Source organism: Globicephala melas, chromosome 10, assembly GCF_963455315.2.
Source record: "Globicephala melas chromosome 10, mGloMel1.2, whole genome shotgun sequence".
Taxonomy (NCBI): Eukaryota; Metazoa; Chordata; class Mammalia; order Artiodactyla; family Delphinidae; genus Globicephala; species Globicephala melas.
Window position 1 is genome coordinate 47606346 of NC_083323.1, and position 22754 is coordinate 47629099.

The following is a 22754-nucleotide window of genomic DNA, read 5'->3' on the forward strand; positions in this document are numbered from 1 at the left end:
TCATATTGGTTTGTAAGTTTCTTGTTTTGTGGTATCTTTATCTGGTTTTGGTATCAGGGTGATGGTGGCCTCATAGAATGAGTTGGGAAGTGTTCCTTCCTCTGCAGTTTTTTGGAAGACTTTGAGAAGGATTGGTGTTAGCCCTTGTCTAATTGGATAGAAATCACCTGTGAAGCCATCTGGTCCTGGACTTTGGTTTTTTGGAAGATTTTTAATCACAGTTTCAATTTCATTACTTGAGATTGATCTGTTCATATTTTCTGTTTCTACCCAGTTCAGTCTTAGAAGGTTATACCTTTCTAAAAATTTGTCCATTTGTTCCAGGTTGTCCATTTTATTGGCATAGAGTTGCTTGTAGTAAACTCTTAGGATGCTTTGTATTTCTGCAGTGTCTGTTGTAACTTCTCCATTTTCATTTCTAATTTTATTGATTTGAGTCCTCTCCCTCTTTTTCTTGATGAGTGTGGATAATGGTTTATCAATTTTGTTTATCTTCTCAAAGAACCAGCTTTTAGTTTTATTGATCTTTGCTATTGTTTTCTTTGTTTCTATGTCAGCTCTGATCTTTATGATTTCTTCTGCTAACTTTGGGTTTTGTTTGTTCTTCTTTCTCTACTTCCTTTAGGTGTAAGGTTGGATTGTTTATTTGAGATTTTTCTTGTAGCTTGAGGTAGGCTTGTATAGCTATAAACTTCCCTCTTAAAACTGCTTTTGCTGCATCCCATAGGTTTTGGATTGTCGTGTTTTCATTGTCATTTGTCTCTAGGTATTTTTTGATTTCTTCTTTGATTTCTTCAGTGATCTCTTGGTTATTTAGTAACGTATTGTTTAGCCTCCATGTGTTGGTGTTTTTTACGTTTTCTTCCGTGTAATTCATTTCTAATCTCATAGTGTTGTGGTCAGAAAAGATGCTAGATATGATTTCAGTTTTCTTAAATTTACTGAAGCTTGATTTGTGACCCAAGATGTGATCTATCCTGGAGAATGTTCCATGCGCACTTGAGAAGAAAGTGAAATCTGGTTTTGGATGGAATGTCCTATAAATATCAATTAAATCTATATGGTCTATTGTGTCATTTAAACCTTGTGTTTCCTTATATATTTTCATTTTGGATGATCTGTCCATTGGTGTAAGTGAGGTGTTAAAGTCCCCCACTATTACTGTGTTACTGTTGATTTCCTCTTTTATAGCTGTTAGCAGTTGCCTTATGTATTGAGGTGCTCCTATGTTGGGTGCATATATATTTATAATTGTTATATTTTTTTCCTGGATTGATCCCTTGATCATTATGTAGTGTCCTTCCTTGTCTCTTGTAACATTCTTTGTTTTAAAGTCTATTTTATCTGATATGAGTATTGCTACTCCAGCTTTCTTTTGATTTCCATTTGCATGGAATGCCTTTTTCTATCCCCTCACTTTCAGTCTGTATGTGTCCCTAGGTCTGAAGTGGGTCTCTTGTAGACAGCATATAGATGGGTCTTGTTTTTGTATCCATTCAGTAAGCCTGTGTCTTTTGGTTGGAGCACCTAATCCATTTATGTTTAAAGTAATTATTGATACATATGTTCCTATGACCATTTACTTAATTGTTTTGGGTTTGTTTTGTACATTCTTTTCTTCTCTTGTGTTTCCCACTTAGAGAAGTTCCTTTAGCATTTGTTTTAGAGCTGGTTTGGTAGGGTTGAATTCTCTTAGCTTTTGCTTGTCTCTAAAGCTTTTGATTTCTCCATCGAATCTGAATGAGATCCTTGCCAGGTAGAGTAATCTTGATTGTAGGTTCTTCCCTTTCATCACTTTAAGTCTATCATGCCACTCCCTTCTGACTTGTAGAGTTTCTGCTGAGAAATCAGCTGTTAACCTTATGGGAGTTCCCTTCTATGTTATTTGTCATTTTTCCCTTGCTGCTTTCAATAATTTTTGTCTTTAATTTTTGTCAATTTGATTACTATGTGTCTCAGCGTGTTTCTCCTTGGGTTTATCCTGTTTGGGACTCTCTGCACTTCCTGGACTTGGGTGGCTTTTTCCTTTCCCATGTTAGGGAAGTTTTCGACTATAATCTCTTGAAATATTTTCTCTGGTCCTTTCTTTCTTCTCCTTCTGGGACCCCTATAATGTGAATGTTGTTGCGTTTAATGTTGTCCCAGACGTCTCTTAGGCTGTCTTCATTTCTTTTCATCCTTTTTTCTTTATTCTGTTCTGCAGCAGTGACTTCCACCATTCTGTCTTCCAGGTCACTTATCCATTCTCTGCCTCAGTTATTCTACTATTGATTCCTTCTAGTGTAGTTTTCATTTCAGTTATTGTATTGTTCATCTCTGTTCTTTAATTCTTCTAGGTTTTTGTTAAACATTTCTTGCATCTTCTTGATCTTTGCCTCCAGTCTTTTTCCGAGGTCTTGGATCATCTTCACTATCATTATTCTGAATTATTTTTCTGGAAGGTTGCCTATCTCCACTTTATTTAGTTGTTTTTCTGGGGTTTTATCTTTTTCCTTTATGTGGTACATAGCCCTTTGCCTTTTCATCTTGTCTTTCTGTGAATGTGGTTTTTGTTCCACAGGCTGCAGGACTGTAGTTCTTCTTGCTTCTGCTGTCTGCCTTCTGGTGGATGAGGCTATCTAAGAGGCTTGTGCAAGTTTCCTGATGGGCGAGTCTGGTGGTGGGTAAAGCTGACTGTTGCTCTGTTGGGCAGAGCTCAGTAAAACTTTAATCCTCTTGATTGCTGATGGGTGGTGCTGGGTTCCCTCCCTGTTGGTTGTCTGGCCTGAGGCAACCCAACACTGGAGACTACCTGCGCTCTTTGGTGGGGCTAATGGAAGACTCTGGGAGGGCTCACGCCAAGTAGTACTTCCCAGAACTTCTGCTGCCAGTGTCCTTGTCCCCACGGTGAGCCACAGCCACCCCCGCCTCTGCAGGAGACCCTCCAACAGTAGCAGGTAGGTCTGGTTCAGTCTCCCCTGGGGTCACTGCTCCTTCCCCTGGGTCCCGATGCGCACACTACTTTGTGTGTGCCCTCCAAGAGTGGAGTCTCTGTTTTCCCCAGTCCTGTCGAAGTCCTGCAATCAAATCCCGCTATCCTTCAAAGTCTGATTCTCTAGGAATTCCTCCTCCTGTTGCCAGACCCACAGGTTGGGAAGCCTGACGTGGGGTGCAGAACCTTCACTCCAGTGGGTGGACTTCTATGGTATAAGTGTTCTCCAGTTTGAGTCACCCACCCAGCAGTTATGGAATTTGATTTTACTGTGATTGCACCCCTCATACCATCTCATTGTGGCTTCTCCTTTGTCTTTGGATGTGGGGTATCTTTTTTGGTGAGTTCCAGTGTCTTCCTGTCGATGATAGTCCAGCAGCTAGTTGCGATTCTGGTGTTCTCACAAGAGAGTGAGAGCAAGTCCTTCTACTCCATCTTGGTTCAGGCTATATATCCCCCATGTTTTTTAGTTTTATTTTCTTGTAGTTGATTTCTAATCTCATATGTTGTGGTTGGAAAAGATGCTTGATATGATTTCAGTTTTCTCAAATTTACCAATTTATGCTTTGTGGCCCAGCCTGTGATCAATCCTGGAGAATGTTCCTTGTGCACTTGAGAGGAATGTGTATTTTGCTGCTTTTGGATGGAATGCTCTATAAACATCAATTAAGTCCATCTGGTCTAATGTGTCATTTAAGGCCTGTGTTTCCTTATTGATTTTCTGTCTGGATGATCTGTCCATTGATGAAAGTGGGGTGTTAAAGTCCCCTACTATTACTGTGTTACTGTCAATTTCTCCTTCTGTGGCTTTTAGTATTTGCCTTAAATATTGAGGTGCTCCTATGTTGGGTGCATATATATTTACAATTGTCATATCTTCTTCTTGGACTGCTCCCTTGATCATTATGTAGTGTCCTTCTTTGTCTCTTGTAATAGTCTTTATTTTAAAGTCTATTTTGTCTGCTATGAGTATTGCTACTCCAGCTTTCTTTTGATTTCCATTTGCATGGAATGCCTTTTTACATCCCCTCACTTTCAGTCTAAATGTGTCCCTAGATCTGAAGTGCTCTTGTAGACAGCATATATACAGGTTTTTGTATCCATTCAGCTAGTCTATGTCTTTTGGTTGGAGCATTTAGTCTGTTTATGTTTAAGGTAATTATTGATATGTATGTTCTTATTGCCATTTTGTTAATTGTTCTGGATTTGTAGGTCTTTTTTCTTCCCTTCCTCTTTTGTTCTCTTGTGATTTGATGACTAACTTTAGTGTTGTGCTTGAATCAAATGCCTTTTCCTTTTTTGTGTGTGTCTCTGTTGTACATTTTCAGTTTGTGGTTACCATGAGGTTTTGCTACAGCAGTCTATACATAAACAAGATTGTTTTGTTTGCGGTACGCAGGCCTCTCACTGTTGTGGTCTCTCCCGTTGCAGAGCCCAGGCTCCGGATGCGCAGGCTCAGCGGCCATGGCTTACGGGCCCAGGCGCTCCGTGGCATGTGGGATCTTCCCGGACCGGGGCATGAACCTGTGTCCCCTGCATCAGCAGGCAGACTCTCAACCACTGCGCCACCCAGGGAAGCCCAAACAAGATTGTTTTAAGTTGCCAGTCTTTTAATTTCAAATGCATTTCCTGTATCCTGCATTTTTGCTCTCTTCTTCTCACAGTTGCTGGGTTTGATACCATATTTGTGTGCCTATGATTCCCTACCTTTACTGTATGTTTGCCTTTACCAGTGAGTTTTTCCATTTGTAATTTTCTTGTTTCTAGTTGTGGCCTTTTCTTTTGCCCATAGAGAAGTTCCTTTAGTATTTGTTGCAAAGCTGGTCTGTTGGTGCTGAATTCTTTTAGCTTTTGCTTGTCTGTAAAGCTTTTGATTTCTCCATTGAATCTGAATGAAAGCCTTGCTGGGTATTCTTGGTTGTAGGTTATTCCCTTTCATCACATTAAATATATCGTGCCACTACCTTCTGGCCTGCAGAGTTTCTGCTGAGAAATCAGCTGCCAACCTTATGGGAATTCCGTTGTATGTTACTTGTTGCTTTTCCCTTGTTGCTTTTAACATTTTTTGTCTTTAATTTTTTGTCAATTTGATTACTATGTGTCTTCGTATGTTCCTCCTTGGGTTTATCCTGCCTGGGACTCTCCGTGCTTCCTGGACTTGGGTGACTGTTTCCTTTCCCATGTTAAGGAATTTTTCAGCTGTTATCTCTTCAGATATTTTCTCAGGTCCTTTATCTCTCTCTTCTCCTTCTAGGACCCCTATAATGAGAATGATCATGCATTTAATGTTGTCCCAGAGGTCTCTTAGTCTGGCCTCATTTCTTTTCTTTCGTTTTTCTTTGTCCCACTGCAGTGAATTCCACCATTCTCTCTTCCAGGTCACTCATCCATTCTTCTACCTGTTACTCTGCTATTGATTCCTTCTAGTGTACTTTTCATTACAGTTATTGTATTGTTCATCTGTTTGTTTGTTCTTTAGTTCTTCTAGGTCTTTGTTAAACATTTCTTGTATCTTCTCGATCTGTGCCTCCATTCTTTTTCTGAGATCTCAGATCATCTTTACTATCATTACTCTGAATTATTTTTCAGGTAGATCGCCTATCTATCTCCCCTTCACTTAGTTGTTGTTCTGGGGTTTTATCTTGTTCCTTCATCTGGAACATATTTCTCTGCCATCTCAATTTGTCGAACTTTCTGTGATTGCAGTTTCCATTCTGCAGGCTGCAGGATTGTATTTCTTCTTACTTCTGCTGTCACCTCCCCCTGGTGGATGAGACTGTTTAAGAGGCTTGTGTAGGCTTCCTGGTGGGAGCGACTGGTTCCTGCCCATGGGTGGGTGGAGCTGAGTCTTGTCCCTCTGGTGGGCAAGGCCATGTCAGGGGGTGTGTTTATCAGGCAGCTGTGTGCTCAGGAAGACATTAAGCAGCCTGTCTGCTGATGGGTGGGGCTGTGTTCCTACCCTGTTGGTTATCTGGCCTGAGGCGTCCCAGCACTGGAGCCTACAGGCTGTTGGGTGGGGCCAGGACTCAGTAAGAAAATGGCAGCCTCCAAGAGGGCTCATGCCAATGAGTACCGACCAGAACTACCACACTACCACCACCAGTGTCCTTGTCCCTGCAGTGAGCCACAGCTGCCCCCACCCCCTGCTTCTGCAGGAGACCCTCCAATACTAGCAGGTAAGTCTAGCCCAGTCTATTATGAGGTCACCGCTTTTCCCCCCTGGGTCCTGGTGCATACAAGACCCTGTGTGCACCCTCCAAGATAGAGTTTCTGTTTTCCCCAGTCCTGGGGAATCCCTGTGACCAAAACCCACTGGCCTTCAAAGCCAGATTCTCTGGGAGCTCCTCCTCCCATTGCCAGACTCCCAGGCTGGGGAGCCTGACACAGGGCTCAAAACTCTCACTCCTGTGGGAGAACTTCTGTTTCCAGTTTTTGGGTCACCTACCTGGCATGTATGGGATTTTATTTTATTGAGATTGCACCCCCTCCTACTGTCTTGTTGTGGCTTCTTCTTTGTCTTTGGATGCAGGGTATCTTTTTTGGTAGGTTTCAGCATTTTTTGGTCAATGGTTGCACAGCAGTTAGTTGTGACTTTGGTGTTTCCATAAGAAGTGGTGAGCTCACCTTCTACTCTGCCATCTTGTCTCCTCTCAAGTAACAGTGAATTTAAATGTACAGTTCTGGAGGTTGGAAGTTCAAAACCAGTCTCACTGGGCTGAAGTCCAGGTGTTGGCAGGGCTGGTTCCTTCTGGAGGCTCTCGAAACATCTAGCTTTGAAAATGATGGGGCTCACATCCATGAGACCCACAAGGCTATAGCAAACTGAGAAACAGTTCTTAAAGACTTAACTGGCTACCGCCCAGGACCCAGCACTAAGGCAGCTGACTGAAAAGTGCCCAGTCTTTCTGTGAAAGAGGCGTATCTGCTTGTCTGAAAGTTTCAGTCTGAGGGGCAGTCATCTAATTTAACATACATCTAGGAGCCAACTGAAATACTCTCCAAAGATGGATGCTTGTGGCTGCCATCTTTGCCCTGTCCCTCCACCTCCCTCCAGGATCCTGGAATCTCCTGGAAAAGAGTTTGTGCACTCGTCTGGTGCACTGTTTTTTGCAGTTGCCACCCAGAGGCTACCCCTTGATTTCCTGGGTCTGTTGGCCAGCACGTCTTGTGTTCATAAATCCCACAGAACTGTAACAAACAGAGAAGGAGTTCTTAACCAGCTACACTCAGGGCACAGTGGAGAGGCAGCAGACTGAAAACCCAGTCTTTCTGTGAAAGAGGACTATTAGTTTATCTTCATAGTTGTGGCCTGAGGAGCAGGATTCTAATTAAATACACATCTAGCGGCTGACTACAATCATTCATCAGAGGCCACTAGGCACCATCTTCACTCTCAACCTATGCCGTACCCCAGATCACCAGTGTCTCTAAGAAAGGAGCCTGTGTACCTATCTGTACCCCTTGGCTTTTTTGGCTACTGCCCAGAGAACACATCCCTTGATAGCCTGGCTCTTGGCCAACATGGCTTGTGTTCATGAGTGCAAGAGATGAACAAAGCAAACAAAGAAATGGTTCTTAACTGGCTTTCAGTCACGCCAGGGCTCAGTGCAGAGGGAGTAGACAGAAACACCCATCTCCCAGTCTTCCCCCAGAAGAGGTATATTTGTATACTTTCGAAGCTGTGGGTTTGGCTCCCAATCTGCCTGAACCTTTGTGCTGACTGAGATACTCCCCTTTGGGATACTGACAGGTCTTGGCACACCCTCAACTACTGGAGCCATTAAGACTAAAGTAAGCTGCTTGGATAATCATAAAAGTTTGAGAGAAAACCCAGAGCTGGGGCAGGGTTGAACAGTAAGTTCACCTCTTACACAAAGCCACTCCTTCAAGACTGGAAGAGATGGTTGTTTTATATAATGCATAGAAACCAACACAGAGAGTCAACACAGAGGAATATGTTCCAAATGAAAGAACAAGATAAAACCCCAGAAAAGAGCTTAATGAAATAGAGGTAAGTGATTTACCTGATAAAGAGTTCAAAATAATGGTCATAAAGATACTCACTGAGCTCAGTAGAACTATGCATGAACAAAATGAGAATTTCAACAAAGAGAAAGAAAATATAAGGAAGTACCAAATAAAAGTCATAGAGCTGAAAAATACAGTAGAGGAGTTCAACAGCAGACTAGATGAGGCAGAAGAAAGGATAAGTGAACCTGAAGACAGGACAATGGAATTCATCCAATCAGCAGCAAAAAGAAAAAGAATGAAAAAGTGTGAAGATGGCTTAAAGAACTTATGGGACAACATCAAACAGACAAACATTTGCATTATAGGGGTCCCAGAAGGAGGAGAGAGAGAAAAAGGGATATAAAACTTATTTGAAGAAAAAATGGCTGAAAAGTTCCCTGACCTGGGGAAGGAAGCAGACATCCAGATCCAGGAAACCTGGAGAGTTCCAAATAAGATGAACCGAAAGAGACCCACATCAAGACACACTGTAATTAAAGTATCAAGAGTTAAAGACAAGTAGAGATATCACCTTACCCCTGTTAGAAAGGCTATTGTCAAAAAAGACAAGAAGCAACAAGTGTTGGCAAGGATGTGGAGAAAAGGGAACCCTTGTGCACTGTTGATGGGAATGTAAATTGGTGCAGCACTATGGAAAACAGTATAGAGATTCTAAGAAAAATCAAAAATAGAACTACCATATGATCCAGTAATTCTACTTCTGGGTATTTATCCAAAAGAAATGAGAAAACTAACTTGAAAAGATATCTGCACCTACCATGTTCACTGCAGCATTATTTATAATAGCTGAAACACAGAAGCAACTTAATTGGATGGATGAATAAAGAAAATGTGGTATATTTATACAATGGAATACTATTCTGCCATAAGAAGAAATCTTGCCATTTGTGACAATATGGACAGACACTGAGGGCATTATACTAAGTGAAATATCAATAAATCAGAGAAAGACAAATAGCTTATGATGTTACTTATATGCAGAATCTTTAAAAAAAAAACCCAACTCATGATATAGAGAATAGATTGGTAGTTGCCAGAGGCAGGGGGTGGGGAAAAATAGGTGAAGGCAGTCAAAAAGTACAAACTTCCAGTTATAAAATAAATAAGTCCTGGGGATGTAATGTACAGCATGGTAAATATAGTTAAATACTGTATTGTATATTTGAAATTAGCTAAGAGTAAATCTTAAAAGTTTTCGTCACAAGAAAAAAAATGTGTATGTTAACTGGGCATATTGTGGTGACTATTACACAATACATATATTAAATCATTATGTTGTACACCTGAAACTAATATGTTATATTTTTATTATATCTCAATTTTTTTTAAAGTTTACCATCCCTTCTGAAACACTCAATTAACTCAAAACAGCTAATAAATATTGGGCATATTTTTCTTAAATAATTACAAGAATTTTTTTTCATATGCCATAAAATGTGGTATTAACATTTAATTCTTTTTGTCTTGCAGGTGTAAAGGGTCAAATTTTTGATCAGAATGGGACTCCATTACCCAATGTAACTGTAGAAGTCCAAGACAGAAAACATGTCTGCCCCTATAGAACCAATAAATTTGGAGAGTATTACCTCCTTCTCTTGCCTGGGGTCTATGTAATAGAGGTAAGTATACAATGCTAATAACTATTGTTATTAAAATATTATAGAACTCACAATACTTACTTACCTAGAAAGGATCTAAAATAAGTCTGGAAAGTCCAAAAGTAGATATATCAGGACAGAATAAAAGGCCAACTTGCATTTAGCAGGGAGTGGGTGAGGTGGCAATAATAGAAGAAACTCAGAAAATCATGTTTTTTCCCCAACTGGCAATTTTTCAAATAGAAGCCAAATCCCATTTCGGGTGGTACCTTTTATGATAAAAAAATGGAACAAACCTTATTAATAAGAATAAATAAACAATGTGGGGTGGTGGGATGAACTGGGAGATTGGGATTAACATATATACACTACTATGTATAACACAGATAACTAATAAGAACCTACTGTATAGCACAGGGAACTCTACTTAATGCTCTGTGTTGTCCTAAATGGGAAGGAAATCCAAAAAGGAGGGGATATATACATACATAGAGCTGATTCATTTTGCTGTACAGCAGAAACTAACACAACATTGTAAAGCAACTATATTCCAATAAAAATTTAAAAACACAAACAAAAATACAATGTGGCCACAGTTCTTCCAAGCTTCATGGAATACCAGTTTAACATCTGTTCCGTGAACCATAACTTCTACTATTAAAAATTGATTGCGACACAAGTTCCTTAGAATTCACTACAAATAAAATTTGATCCACAAAGTTTACCACTATATTAAGCGATACATATTTTGCAGCCCGCTCATAAGCAAACGATGGTGAGTTTTCCAATCAATGCAAGTAAAAGTCCAGATTTTAATTTTAGTTAGATGCATGTTTCTAAGGCTTTTCTTCCTCTAAGGACGCATGGACTAGTTTGAGGCTGAGTGAGTTTATGTGAATGAACTAAATGAATAAGTATCTGATTTATTTGGCCAGATTATGACTCTTCCTCTTTGATGTGACTTTAAGAATGTCAAGATTCATCTAGTTTGCTTAGTGGGTCTAACGCCAGCCATACTAGTCATTCCGTATAGAGCTACTCCTGAGAGAAGGTAGTCATCTGTTCTGTAGTAAAAACTGGCTTTGTAGTTGTTTCATCTTTAGGACATAATAAAGGGCATGGTTTTCAGTTCATAAAACTCTAGGATTAAAAACCCCTGCTCCATAGGTTATCACCAAAGTACTCAGCACTTTGAGTGAGGGGCTCATGATTTTCTTGAGTATCTTTCCTCCTACCGAGGACATGAATAGAGCTGGAAAGACCTCAACTCACTATGAATCTTTGCCTAAAAAGACCCTTTATTTTCCTGTTATTTACTGTGACATTTTCATTCTGTGAAAAAAAAGGGTTTTCCTTATAGTGAATCTATCAACAAACTGTTTTTATGCAATCCCATAAATAAGCCACATCTTGGATATATGTATAACAGATTCACTTTGCTATACACCTGAAACTAACAATTTGTAAATTAACTATACTCCAATAAAAAATTTTAAAAATAAGCCACATATTTATAGAATAAAGTTATGCACAAGTTGGCTTTAGTTACTAGCTCTAGGACAAAAACAGAAGGTAAGAAAGACTCTGGAAGCTGAAATGAATGGCTAAGATACATGCCAATTAGTGGTTACGTAAATGTTATTCTTTTCCCTCTCTACCATATATAATAAAAGCATTTCTCAGTAGCAATAGTCTATAGTTAGTTTAGTATTTGTCATTATTTTTCCTGATCATTTCCTCCACCAAAAAGATAAATCTAGCTGAAGATACAGACTCATGGACAAAACCAGGTAAAATCAAAGCTTTTTAAAGAAGCAATAACTTATATATACACTTAGATCAGCTGCAAGGAAAATGGAATAAATTGAGAAAAAAATTCCACTTATAAATAATCTTGACACAGAATCAGGATATTAAGTACAGACTTGAGACAAAGAGAAACAGTCAACTCTTTACCTTTGCGCTCCATGAAAACGATGGGGACAGAAATCAGTCTATTGCTTCTGACTTACATCTTCAGATAAAGGAACTGTCTTTATTTCACTTTGTAATTCTCAGCAACAGCATTAACAACTGCGGTCCATATCAGTAGGCACTTGGTAACTCATTCACCGAGCAGGACTGAAGCTGTTTCTAGCCTGGGGAGACCTGGCAGGTTGTTACATGTGTTTCATAAAGGCTGCATTTTAGTGGTGGATATCAGTGTTTTTCACTGTTGGCACCACAAAACATCTGAAATCACTCAGATAACTTTCTTGTTTCCTCTCAGGTTACAGTCCCTGGACACAATCCACATCTCACAGAAGTGACTATTCCCCCAAAATCCCAGAACTTCAGTGCTCTTAAAAAGGATATTTTACTTCCATTCACAGGGCAATTGGATCATATCCCAGAATCAGATCCTTTATGTCCTATAATTCCTCTTTACAGAGATTTGCAAGGCCACTCAGCTGCAACAAAGCCCAGTCTGTTCTTATTTTTAGTGACTCTTTTTCACATATTGTTCAAATAAAGCAGAATGTGAAACTCAACCCCCATCACCACCTGGAATCAGGGCTTACTCACGCCAGGTTACTGCAACTCTAACTCCCTCTGTGGGACCTTGACTGGATAAACTCCACGGTCCTTCCCTAAGAAGAGAAATGTTTGTTTCCAAATCCTGCAACAAGCAAAGTATGGTGATAATGAAAGGAATGATTTAGTCTTAATGATGGAAGACACCTACCCATCAAGTACTGCTCACTTACACTTAATCTTGAAGTAGTCTTAGAAATTTGTAGGAAGTTAAACTTGAGAAGCATGAAAGAAGTTCCTGCAAGAAAAAAAGGAGGTAATTTTGTATACAGAGAGCCATTTGAATATAAGCAATGAAGATGAACATTTATTGATCACCTACTATATACAAGACCTTGCCATGTGTACTATATGTGAAGAGATAGTGCCATATATAATTCTCAGTGCAGGGAAAAATGATGATAGGACTGGGAATATTAAGTTTTGCCAACATTCTAAGGAAATATGAGAGAAAACAGGCAACCACGTCTCAGTGGCCCAAGAAAATATGGGCCTGATGGGATGACAAATTTGTCTACTGAGCCCCAAAATAATAGGTCAATTAAGGTAAGGGTCCCTGCCTTTCTGCAACCAGATGCCACAGTCTTCTCTTATGCTGATGACCCCCAAATGCCTGAGCTTCACACTCAGGTCTGACTGCCCACTGGACACATCTACCTGGATGTGACCCATAGATACCTCAAACTCATCATGTTGAAAAATTGAACATACTTCTCTCCCCAGAGCTGCTCTTCCTCCTGCCTTCTGTCTCAGTTACTGATAGCACCAAACTAGAAACCTGGGAGTCACCCTTGATACCTCCTCCTCCTCCTCCATCCCATCTATCCAGTCAGTCACTAAACATTGATGTTATTTGTATGTGTTGATTGAGTCTACCCTCTCTTCATGGCTACTAACACCACCAGGTTTAGGCCATCATAGCTCACCTGTACCACGGCAACAGCTCTACTGGTCTCTTGCTTCCAGCTTTCTCCTCTTCAAATCCAACCTCCACACAGCACTGGGGAAAGGGGTCTATTTGAAACAAAAATCAGCAATCAACTGCTTGTAGTTCCTACACACATAACACACTGTGTGTCCCCTGTGTCTGCAATGACATTCTGACCCACTACATTTTCTTTCCCACTCCTCCTTTAAAACCCAGTTCAGGTTGTTTAATGGGTAGAGTTTCTGTTTGTCATGATGAGAAAGTTCTGGAAATAGATAGTGATAATGGTTGTACAACATTGTGAAGTATTTAATGCCACTGAATTGTATACTCAAAACTGGTTAAAATTGTAAATTTTATGTTACGTATATTATACCACAATAAAAAAAGAGGATAGTGACTATTAAATATTAAAATAATGCTTCATTAGGTGCTTCATAATAATGTACTCTAGAAAGTGAAGGCTCCAAGGCATACATGCTGTGTAAATTACATATCTTACTTAGGTGAAACTCCAACAGAAACAAAGACTAGTCTGTTAAAGAGTAAACAAGTAAAATATAAAGAAAGATCAATGATGATTCCCTTAAAAAAAACAACAACAACAACAACAACAGTTCAGGTATCAACTCCTCTGGGAAACCTTTGCTGACCATTGTCCCATTCCACTCAGTTTCACCCCCTCCCAGCCCCTTTGCTCCACAAATTAAACAGGTTACCTCTGTTGTGGGATTTATAACACTGCATTATGCTCTTCTATTTCCATGAGTGATTTTCTCTGGCAGAGTGAGAGGTCTCTGAGACCAGGGTCTATTTAATTTGTTTGAAAAACTTATTCTAAACCCTATCACATGGTGAGACCTGAATGAATGAACCAAGTGCTGAAGCAAACTGCTGCTCTTAAAACATTATATGCAAGAATTAGGGGAGGTGGGGGTATCAAACAGCAGACCAGCAACTCTGGTGAGCAGGTTTCTGAGGGCTGTGTATCGCTCATGAAAGTGAGTTGCCTTGGCTCTTATTTTAAATTGAAAGTCCCATAGGGTCTGGAAACAGAAACTGTACTGGGCTTGGTACCTGCTTGAGCCCCACAAATGAAAGGGAGATACATGGGCATTTAGCAGCTATTCCTATGCCAGTTTATTCTACATGCACAAAATCATACATGTTAATATCAGCAATATTTGTAGACCTCTTTTAAATCTGGTAATAACCTAAATATCTTGATCATTTTTATTTAAATAAGTGGTAATTTATTATATACTTGAAAGTGTATATTAATATTGCAGAAAATGAGTTTGGTAATAGTACAGATAAAAGTATACAAAACTCAACTTGATTTACTATCAAGTCCTGAACAATTTTCAGTCAGGCATTCTGAGTTCTAACTTTTCCTTTTCTAAGATAGCAATTCTGAAGGGACATGAACCTTAATGTAAATTTCTGAAGGAAATAATGCTTTTAAAATCAGAAATTTTATCAGAATCAAACTTAAAACCATTTAGAGACAAGCAAAACAATTTAGAAAATTTCCAAACCAAATATAAACCAAACCTGAATTTAGTTCAGAGCAGGTTTGAGGTATATTTTGCAGCGACAGCTCTGTGCTTGAAAGTGAAGTTTGCTGCAAGGATTTAGTATGGTAGAATCCCAGCTACACCCTTCACTCATCAAGTGACGTGTTCAAGAGAAAAGACGACCATGGAATTCTGACTACAGTGAGACCAGATCCCCAACACCTTTCCTACTGTTCTCCACCCTCTTAGGCTGTTGATTATGCTCCCCGGGTTCTAAGTTCAGGTGTAATTCCTTTTATAGAGAAACCAACATAGTAAAAGATTTTCAAGATAGGCGAAAAGAAGATAGCATGTATAATAGAATGATAATTAGGAGGCAGGAGCCCTGTGATTCAACCCCCCACAGTTCAGTTTCCTTACCTGTAAAATGAAGGTCTCTGCTTGACTGTGATTCTATGATTATCAGTAGCAGCGGTGTAAGATGCCACACTCTGGTGCCAGTTTTGGGTACCTGCCCAGGTGGAGGAAGGATAATTAACACTCAAGAGGCATAAATATTTTGAAGGCAGTATAGCTTATTAGAGACCAATAAACAGAATTGGTCTGAAAGCTGAAACAGTGGCTAGCTAGAATGACCATTTAATAATATTTAAGGAAATGTTCATGAAATAACACAGCTTTTACCCACGTACCTCCTCAAATTATAATAAATGTTAACATGAATGAATTTAAATGGTGGGGAGTATTTTAGAGAAATGTTAAGTCTCTGCAGGTACTATCAGTGTTGACTTTGGTGCTTAATTTATCACAGACTTGAGCTGTTGGATGTATCAGAAATGTTAAAAAGCCTCTTCTCAATATTTCTGAAAGTCTAAGAAATCAACATTTTTGTTCTAGAAGCAAATTTGCATTTGTAATATTTCTTAAAATGGTATGAGAGGTTAGCTCTACCTTTAGAAAGTAAAAATATCTGTCACTGGATTAAAAATATCTTTTCCTAGGGAATCTAGAAAAATGAGCATAGCATATTGTCTCACTGTGACAGGGGAAGTTGCTTATTGAGAAATTTGGTTCTTATTCTACACGGTGACAATACAGTTGATGCCTATGTCATGACAGATTTAGATTGGCGGGAAGGGGAGAAAATTATGATGGTTAAAGTGAAAAAAAGTTCACAGCACCTAACGTAGAAATTTGGGGAAACAGTCTAACTTCATTACAGACTTTACATTGTATCACTGATAAGCAGATATTGTACTGTATTGCTCACAAACCATTTTATCATACTTCAGCATATGAACTACTCCATAGCCTTTTATAAATGTTGCATAAGCTGATTTTATAAGTTTTCTCAGTGACTTTCTTTTGTACTATAATTAAAAACTTAAATGCACAAATTGTCTAAGACTAAAAAGTGTTATGGGGCAGGGGCCAAGACTACCTCTGAATTCAGTAAAATCAGAATATTTCTGATTCTCAATAAAGAATTAATATTTCTGTAAACAACAAATGCTGTTTCTTTCCATTACATTACTTTGAAAACAAATACTTACACCAGTGTACAAAGTCCACATATCAGAGAGAACTGATTGCCATCAAATAAAGACCAAATCTAATGACCTTTTATGAGGCAATAATATTGCAATAATTCTTCAAAGCCCAGCGAGTCCTTCCAGAAGTTTATATGATATATACCTATCCAAATTACTTTGTGCCATGGGGGAGATAATGGATGAAAAGTGTGCCTACTGGCACAAAACCCAAAAAACAAACACACAAAAAATCACACAAAAAACACATACCACAAACACACACACACACACACACAAAATCTTTGGAAAATTCCCAGCGCACACTGTAAAGGGTCTGAGAAATCAAGCAGGAAAGAAATGGATTCCCCAAACAGACTCAGCCATGGAACCATTTTCTTAAATAATTTAGCCTAGTACCATCTCTTTGAACTTATATATCTAGAAATTTTGGGAAATGCTGGTATATAGGGAGGGGTCTTTTGTCTTGAATAATATTTTATAGATTTCAAAGTGCTTTTGAAACACAGAAAAATAAAAAATTTGCCTCTTCTAGGAACTGGATAACTAACAGCCCTAACCCTCATCCCTTCATCGATGCAACCTCTTAACATCGAATTTCTAGTCATAGGACAGAGAGGTTGGGCTTAAGTGTATGTCTGCCCCCTGAAACATGCTAAACAAATAATAGTTTAAATAAGACAAGACTGAGTAGGAACTAATTTACAGGTACCAATTTCTAAAAAGTGATAAATGTCTCAATTTTGAAGATGAATTGGGGCCAGTTTTTCTATTTTCAAAAGAGAATTCATTATATAGGACCGCCTTTAGCAGGAGTTTCCTGGTATATCTTAGCTAGACTTTGATACTTTTTTAAAAAAATTTTTTGGCCGTACCACACGGCATATGGGATCTTAGTTCCCCAGCCAGGGATCGAATTCACACCCCCTGCAGTGGAAGTGCGGAGTCTTAACCACTGGACCGCCAGGGAAGTCCCTAGACATTGATCCTTAAATTTGCAGCTCCTTTGCAGCGTTTATTACTCCCTACGCCACCGTCCAAAGCAAAATACAAATGAACTAAATTTTAAACTATTAGACGTAGAGGGGAAAAAAGTAAAAGAAGATAAACTGTAAAAAGGATTAGTCAGCTTTTTGGTTGGTAGTATGTTTTCGTTTTTTCCTACTTCATTTTTGAAATTTTCTACTAACTACTTTTAGAATGAAAGAAAAGCAACTGATTTAAAAAATGAAACCTCAGGGCTTCCCTGGTGGTGCAGTGGTTGAGAGTCCGCCTGCCGATGCTGGGGACCGCTGAGCTTGCGCGACCGGAGCCTGTGCTCCGCAACCGCAGAGGCCGCAACAGTGAGAGGCCCGCATACCGCAAAAAAAAAAAAAAAGAAACCTCAAATTTCAGAAGCGCCAGCGTACACAATTGCTACACCTTCTTACATATTCATTGAAATTTCCAGATCTTGAAATAATAGTTTATTAACTTAGCTCAGTTAATTAAACTTTTCCCTAATTGATCAAGAACATGTTCTTCAACACTAACATATAGTATTTTTACACAGTGTTTGTCTCATGAAGCCCTGAAGGGTGAATAGTGAAAGATTTCAGGACCAAAATGTGTAACAACTCCCATTATTTCTTTGCTTTCTAGCCCAGCAATCTGTCTTCCAGGAGTATTCTGTACTTACTGTTAGGAATCTACCTACCAGTAGTTAGGAGCTGACGGTTGCCTTCCGAGAACTCCCAATGCGGTGCTTCCACCTGGTGGTTAAAGTGCTTAACTACAGAGGCCTGGTCTCACATGCCTCTTAAAAAAGAAAAATGAACGATTGTGAGAAAAGGTGAAAAAAAGTATTTTTTTTAAATACAGAGGGCTGTTCTGTTTTTAAGAAAAGCTTTCCCAATTCTATTACAAGTCTGATACCATATCAACTTTTAAAGACCACTGTTTCCTTAAAACGTTTCTCTTTTGACATTTAAGTAATTTATTGCATGGACAATATTTTTTCAGGATGATTCTTACAAGTGTCTTGTCCTCTTGTAAATTAGAGAAAACTGCACAGCTGATTTCCTTGCCAAGCAACATCCTTTACTGAATGCCTACTGTGCACACAATGCATTAGATGAGGCACCTGGGGGAACAAGGCAACACAAAAGGATGTTACAATCTGCTATTGAAAGATACAAAGCAGCAAGGCAGTGAATTTAAGTGTGAACAGAGTACCAGGCAACGTGGGAAAAAAAAGGGCGGGGTGAATTCAAGTCTAGCTCACTGGGTTTATGGTCATGAATGGATGCAAGAAGGATATTAAACGACTTCTGGTCCTTCCCACCCACCAGACTCCATCCCAGGCTCTATGCATTTATTGTCTCTAATTCTAAGTCCACTAAGCAGGTAAGTACCAGATCTGCTATTTTGAATTTAGCCTGTCCCGGTCCACTAGGATGAAAATTAAAAGTCTTGAGAGACTCAGGAGGCCTATGACCTTTGTTGCAGCAAGAAAGATGAGAGAAGAGAGTGGTGAAAAGAAAGCACCTGTTCCACAGACAGCTGTAAAAGTAAAATGATCAGGCAAACATCTGAGATAATGTCCAACAAGCAGTGAAATTATTGGGGTTTTTTAATATTTAAATCAGGGAAGCAACATGAAGATATCTGTAAATTATCTATAAATGAACCAAAAAAAAAAAAAGGTGAAGTCAATTTAGGCAGATGTTACTGTGATCTTGGAAGAAGGCCTAATACAGGGTATTGCCTGGAAAGGTGTGGACCAAAAATAAGCACATAAAAATACTAAAACTTAACTGAGAAATAAATGAAATTCACCTAACATGACAGTAAAAAAAAAGTTTTGAAAAAGTTGAAATTTTGAATATGAAAGATATTTTGTTACGCTGACTTCAAGTTGTTGGGTGAACATATAAATAGTTGTATTCTGAAGGCAGATCTATAGGACTGAAAGGATGAGAGGGCAATGTTGGGAATTCCCTGGTAGTCCAGTGGTTAGGACTCAATGCTTTCACTGCCATGGGCCCAGGTTTCATCCCTGGTCAGGGAACTAAGATCCCGCAAACTGTGGCAAAAAAAAAAAGAGAGAGAGGCAATGTCTATCAATTTTTTAAAATAGGAATTTTTAAAGGAGAGTTTTAGAAGAGTGATAAGAATTCAAGTATGTTTTAGGATCACCACCCTCCTAAAAACAATCAATTATGGTTCTCTTATCCAAAATAATAATATTCTAACAATATTTTAATATATAATTTCAAATACATTACCTGCTAGTAAATTACTAAACACACGTGGAGTCTCCCAACTGCTTGTCACTTCACAATGCCCTTGTTCTATTTTCTGTTGCTCTTTGCTAGTTCCTGTTAACAGTTCATTTTACAATTTGTTATTATAATTAAACACTTCTGAGCACCTTCTAAATGTGCTGGTGCTTTCAGATAATTATCTTTTTAAAGCAGTATTTGTAAATGTCAAAAATTCCCTATCATATCTAATTGAAAGCTGGCTGCATGATAGACAATATGGCTACAAACTTTTAAACAACTGGTACTTTTTAAAGAAATAATTATTAAGAAATAATTTTTTATAAATACTAAATCAAAACCCAATTCAGAATCCACATAACCAGAAAATGCAACTACCAACTTTTCACAATACAATGAATGACTAGTTGCAGTTATTGTCATCAGCCTACAGACCTAAACACTAATCAGTACCTTTAAAACATTTATTAAAATTAAAAATCTAAATTATGCCAACAACTAACCCTGGTTTAGCTTTGGGACCCACAATCTCCTGCTTTTAAAGCCGGCTTCAAGACTTAAGTCCCAGTGCTTTGATTCATTCAATAAACTTATTGAGCACCTACCTGTATGTGTATCACAATCAAGAAGATGTTCTTGGCTTCATGGAATTTAGTTTCATAGATGACACAGAGGAGTTACAGGCAATTACGATAGGGGTTTTCATGCTGACAAGTGACAGGGTAGCTAACCCTAGTCCCATCCATGCACTAGCTACATCCCTTCCAGACCGTTCAGAACTATCACGTGTTGAGAAACCACTTAAGCCAGGCTGCCATATGGTAACACAAGTGAACAGGATAGGGAGACAACAGCATTTCGTGGCCCTACTAAATTGTAACATCATTCTCCCATGTTGGTCTTATTCGATGCCTTAGAGGCTCCCAACTGCCCATATATGTGTACTTCCAAAGTGGGCAGGCATGGTCCTTCCAAAACAAAAGAAGCATATTCAGACTACTGCCTTTGATTATCCAAATAGATGATATTCAAATATAATTTTTATTTTAACAAAACTAATTATAATGGGGGAGAAATGTGGCCAAGATGGCAGAAAAGGGAAAACCCTGAGCACACCTCCTCCCATGGGCACACCAAAATTACAATAGGGAAACTATTGATGAGAAAAACTGGAAGACGAGCAGAAAAGATCTTCAACCAAAGATATAAAGAAGGAACCACAATGAGCAGGGTAAGAGGGGTGGTGACGTAGTAGTCAAGATCCATACCGCGGGTGTGTCACCCACCAAGGAGCAAGTGGTCAGCTCCACATTGGGCTCCCCAGCCCGGGGAGTCCTGCACCAAGAGGATGAGCCCCTAGAATGTCTGACTTTAAAGGCCAGCAGGGCTTACTTTTGGGAGAGCCAGAGGACTGTGGGAAATAGAGACACCACTCTTAAAGGTGCACACAAACTCTCACATCCTCCAGGACCCAGAGTATAAGCAGTAATTTGAAAGGAGCATCAGTCTCACCATCTGATCTTGGAGTCTCCTGGAGAGGTAGGAGGCAACTGCAGCTCACCCTGGGGACATAGACACTGGCAGCAACCATCTTTGGGAGTTTGCTCTACCAAATGAACACTGCTGGCAAGTGCCATTTTGGAGTCCTTGCTCTAGCTTATTAGCCTTGGGATCCAGCCCCTCCCACCAGCCCGTGGTTATCAGTACTGGGATGCCTCAGCCCAAGCAACCAACCAGGTGGAGAGACAGCCCCACCCACCACAAGGCCTGCCGCCTTAAGATCCCCTGAGCCCACAGTCAACCCAGGACCTGGCTCTGTCTACCAGAGGCCTCAGACCCTGACCCTGCCTACCAATGGGCTGGCACTAGCCACAGGACCAGGCTCACCCACCAGTGGGTAGACACCAGTCCCGGGATCCCATGGGCACCAGCCCTACCCACCACCAGGCCAAAACACCAACTCCAGGACCCCCAGGACACTGCAGCTAAAGACCCCAGGACCTGGATCTGCCAACCAGTGAGCCAGCACTAGCCCCAGGACACCCTGGGCCTTGGCCCTGCCCACCATCAGGTGGACACCAGCCCCAGGACCACTTCAGTCCTGCAGCCTACAGTATCAGGACCCAGCCCATCCACCAGTAGGCCTGCACCAGTCACAAGACCCTTTGGGCCCTGGTCCTGCCCAACAGCAGGCCAAAATCAGCTCTGGGACACCTTGGGACCCTCAGTCAGCTGGTCCAGGATCCAGCCCCACCTACCAGCAGGACACCAGCTCTAGGACCCTTAGGGCCCTGCAGCCAGAGACCTGGGAATGCAGTTCTGCCCACCAGTGAGCTAGCACTAGCTCCAGCACTGTCTACCCGCAGGCCAACACCAGCCCCAGGAACCCGCAGGCCCCAATCCCACCCACCAGCAGGCAGACACCAGCTCCAAGACCCTTTGGACCCATTAGCCAGCTGCCCCAGGCTCCAGCCCCATTCACCAGTGGGCCAACACCGGCTTTGGGACACCTCAGACCAGCAGCCAGCTGTGTCAGGAACTGGCCCCACCCACCAGCAAGCCAACATTAGATCCAGGACACACTCCCCCACCTCCATCCCCATAACCATCCACTCTAGTACCTGGCTCCACTCACTAGTGGATTAGCTGGAGCCCAGGATCCCCCAGGGCCCCATAGCCAGCAACCTTGTAATCCAGCCCTACCCACCAGCAGATGGCAGCCTCTGCACAAGGCAGGGCTTGGAAACCAACCAGAACAGGGCCAGCCACACCCACCAAGATGGCCCATAGTAATCAGCCCACCACAACAGAAGGGTTCAAGCAGCCCAAATAGGGGGCACCCTTAGAGCATACAGCCCTAGTCACCAGGTAATGATCATAATGATGTTCAGAACTTTAGATAAAGTTCTATGGCTGAACAGAGCAAAAAGTTATACAGTTTTAACGAAGTTAGAAAATATAAAGAAGAGCCAAACAGAGATGAAGAATACAATAACTGAAATGAAAAATACACTAGAAAGAATCAACAGTAGATTAGATGGTACAGAGGAATGGATCCACAAGCTAGAAGACAGAGTAGTGGGAATCACTGGAGCTGAACAGAAAAAGCAAACAGACAAGCAAACAAATAAAAACAAATTAGGACAATCCCAATGTTCATAGCAGCATTATTTACAATAGCCAAGATATGGAAGCAACCTAAGTGTCCATCAACAGACAAATGGATAAATAAGATGTGGTATATATACAATGGAATACTACTCAGCCACAAAAGAGAATGGAATTTTGCCATTTGAAACATGGATGGACTTGAAGGGTGTTA

General features: G+C 40.3%; 2 protein-coding genes and 1 long non-coding RNA gene across 5 annotated transcripts in view; 1 reads left to right on the top strand and 2 right to left on the bottom strand.

The window, feature by feature from the left end:
• LOC115858473 (uncharacterized) overlaps positions 1 to 16055 on the bottom strand; it is a 36219-nt gene extending 20164 nt beyond the window's left edge. Inside the window, exons 1-3 of the long non-coding RNA XR_009565398.2 lie at positions 15040 to 16055; positions 13101 to 13188; positions 11557 to 12412 (exon numbers count right to left, since the gene is read on the bottom strand). This is a non-coding gene — a long non-coding RNA (uncharacterized lncRNA). The remainder of the gene's footprint in view (positions 1 to 11556; positions 12413 to 13100; positions 13189 to 15039) is intronic.
• Positions 1 to 22754, top strand: part of CPM (carboxypeptidase M) — a 134639-nt gene that overhangs the window by 74127 nt on the left and 37758 nt on the right. Inside the window, exons 8-9 of one of the 2 annotated variants that reach the window (XM_030866324.2) lie at positions 9473 to 9621; positions 11870 to 16123. In XM_030866324.2, coding sequence (XP_030722184.1) covers positions 9473 to 9621; positions 11870 to 12112 — 392 coding nt within the window. In that variant the 3' untranslated portion in view covers positions 12113 to 16123. Of the gene's footprint in view, positions 1 to 9472; positions 9622 to 11869; positions 16124 to 22754 lie in introns of those variants that run through there. The other variant, XM_060305843.2, reaches the window with a different exon arrangement.
• The window catches only part of MDM2 (MDM2 proto-oncogene), a 45450-nt gene continuing 40585 nt past the window's right edge, over positions 17890 to 22754 (bottom strand). The window contains exons 13-14 of one of the 2 annotated variants that reach the window (XR_009565396.2): positions 18183 to 18291; positions 17890 to 17966 (exon numbers count right to left, since the gene is read on the bottom strand). The gene's annotated coding sequence lies outside the window, so the exon portion shown is untranslated. Of the gene's footprint in view, positions 17967 to 18182; positions 18292 to 19512; positions 19529 to 22754 lie in introns of those variants that run through there. The other variant, XR_009565397.2, reaches the window with a different exon arrangement.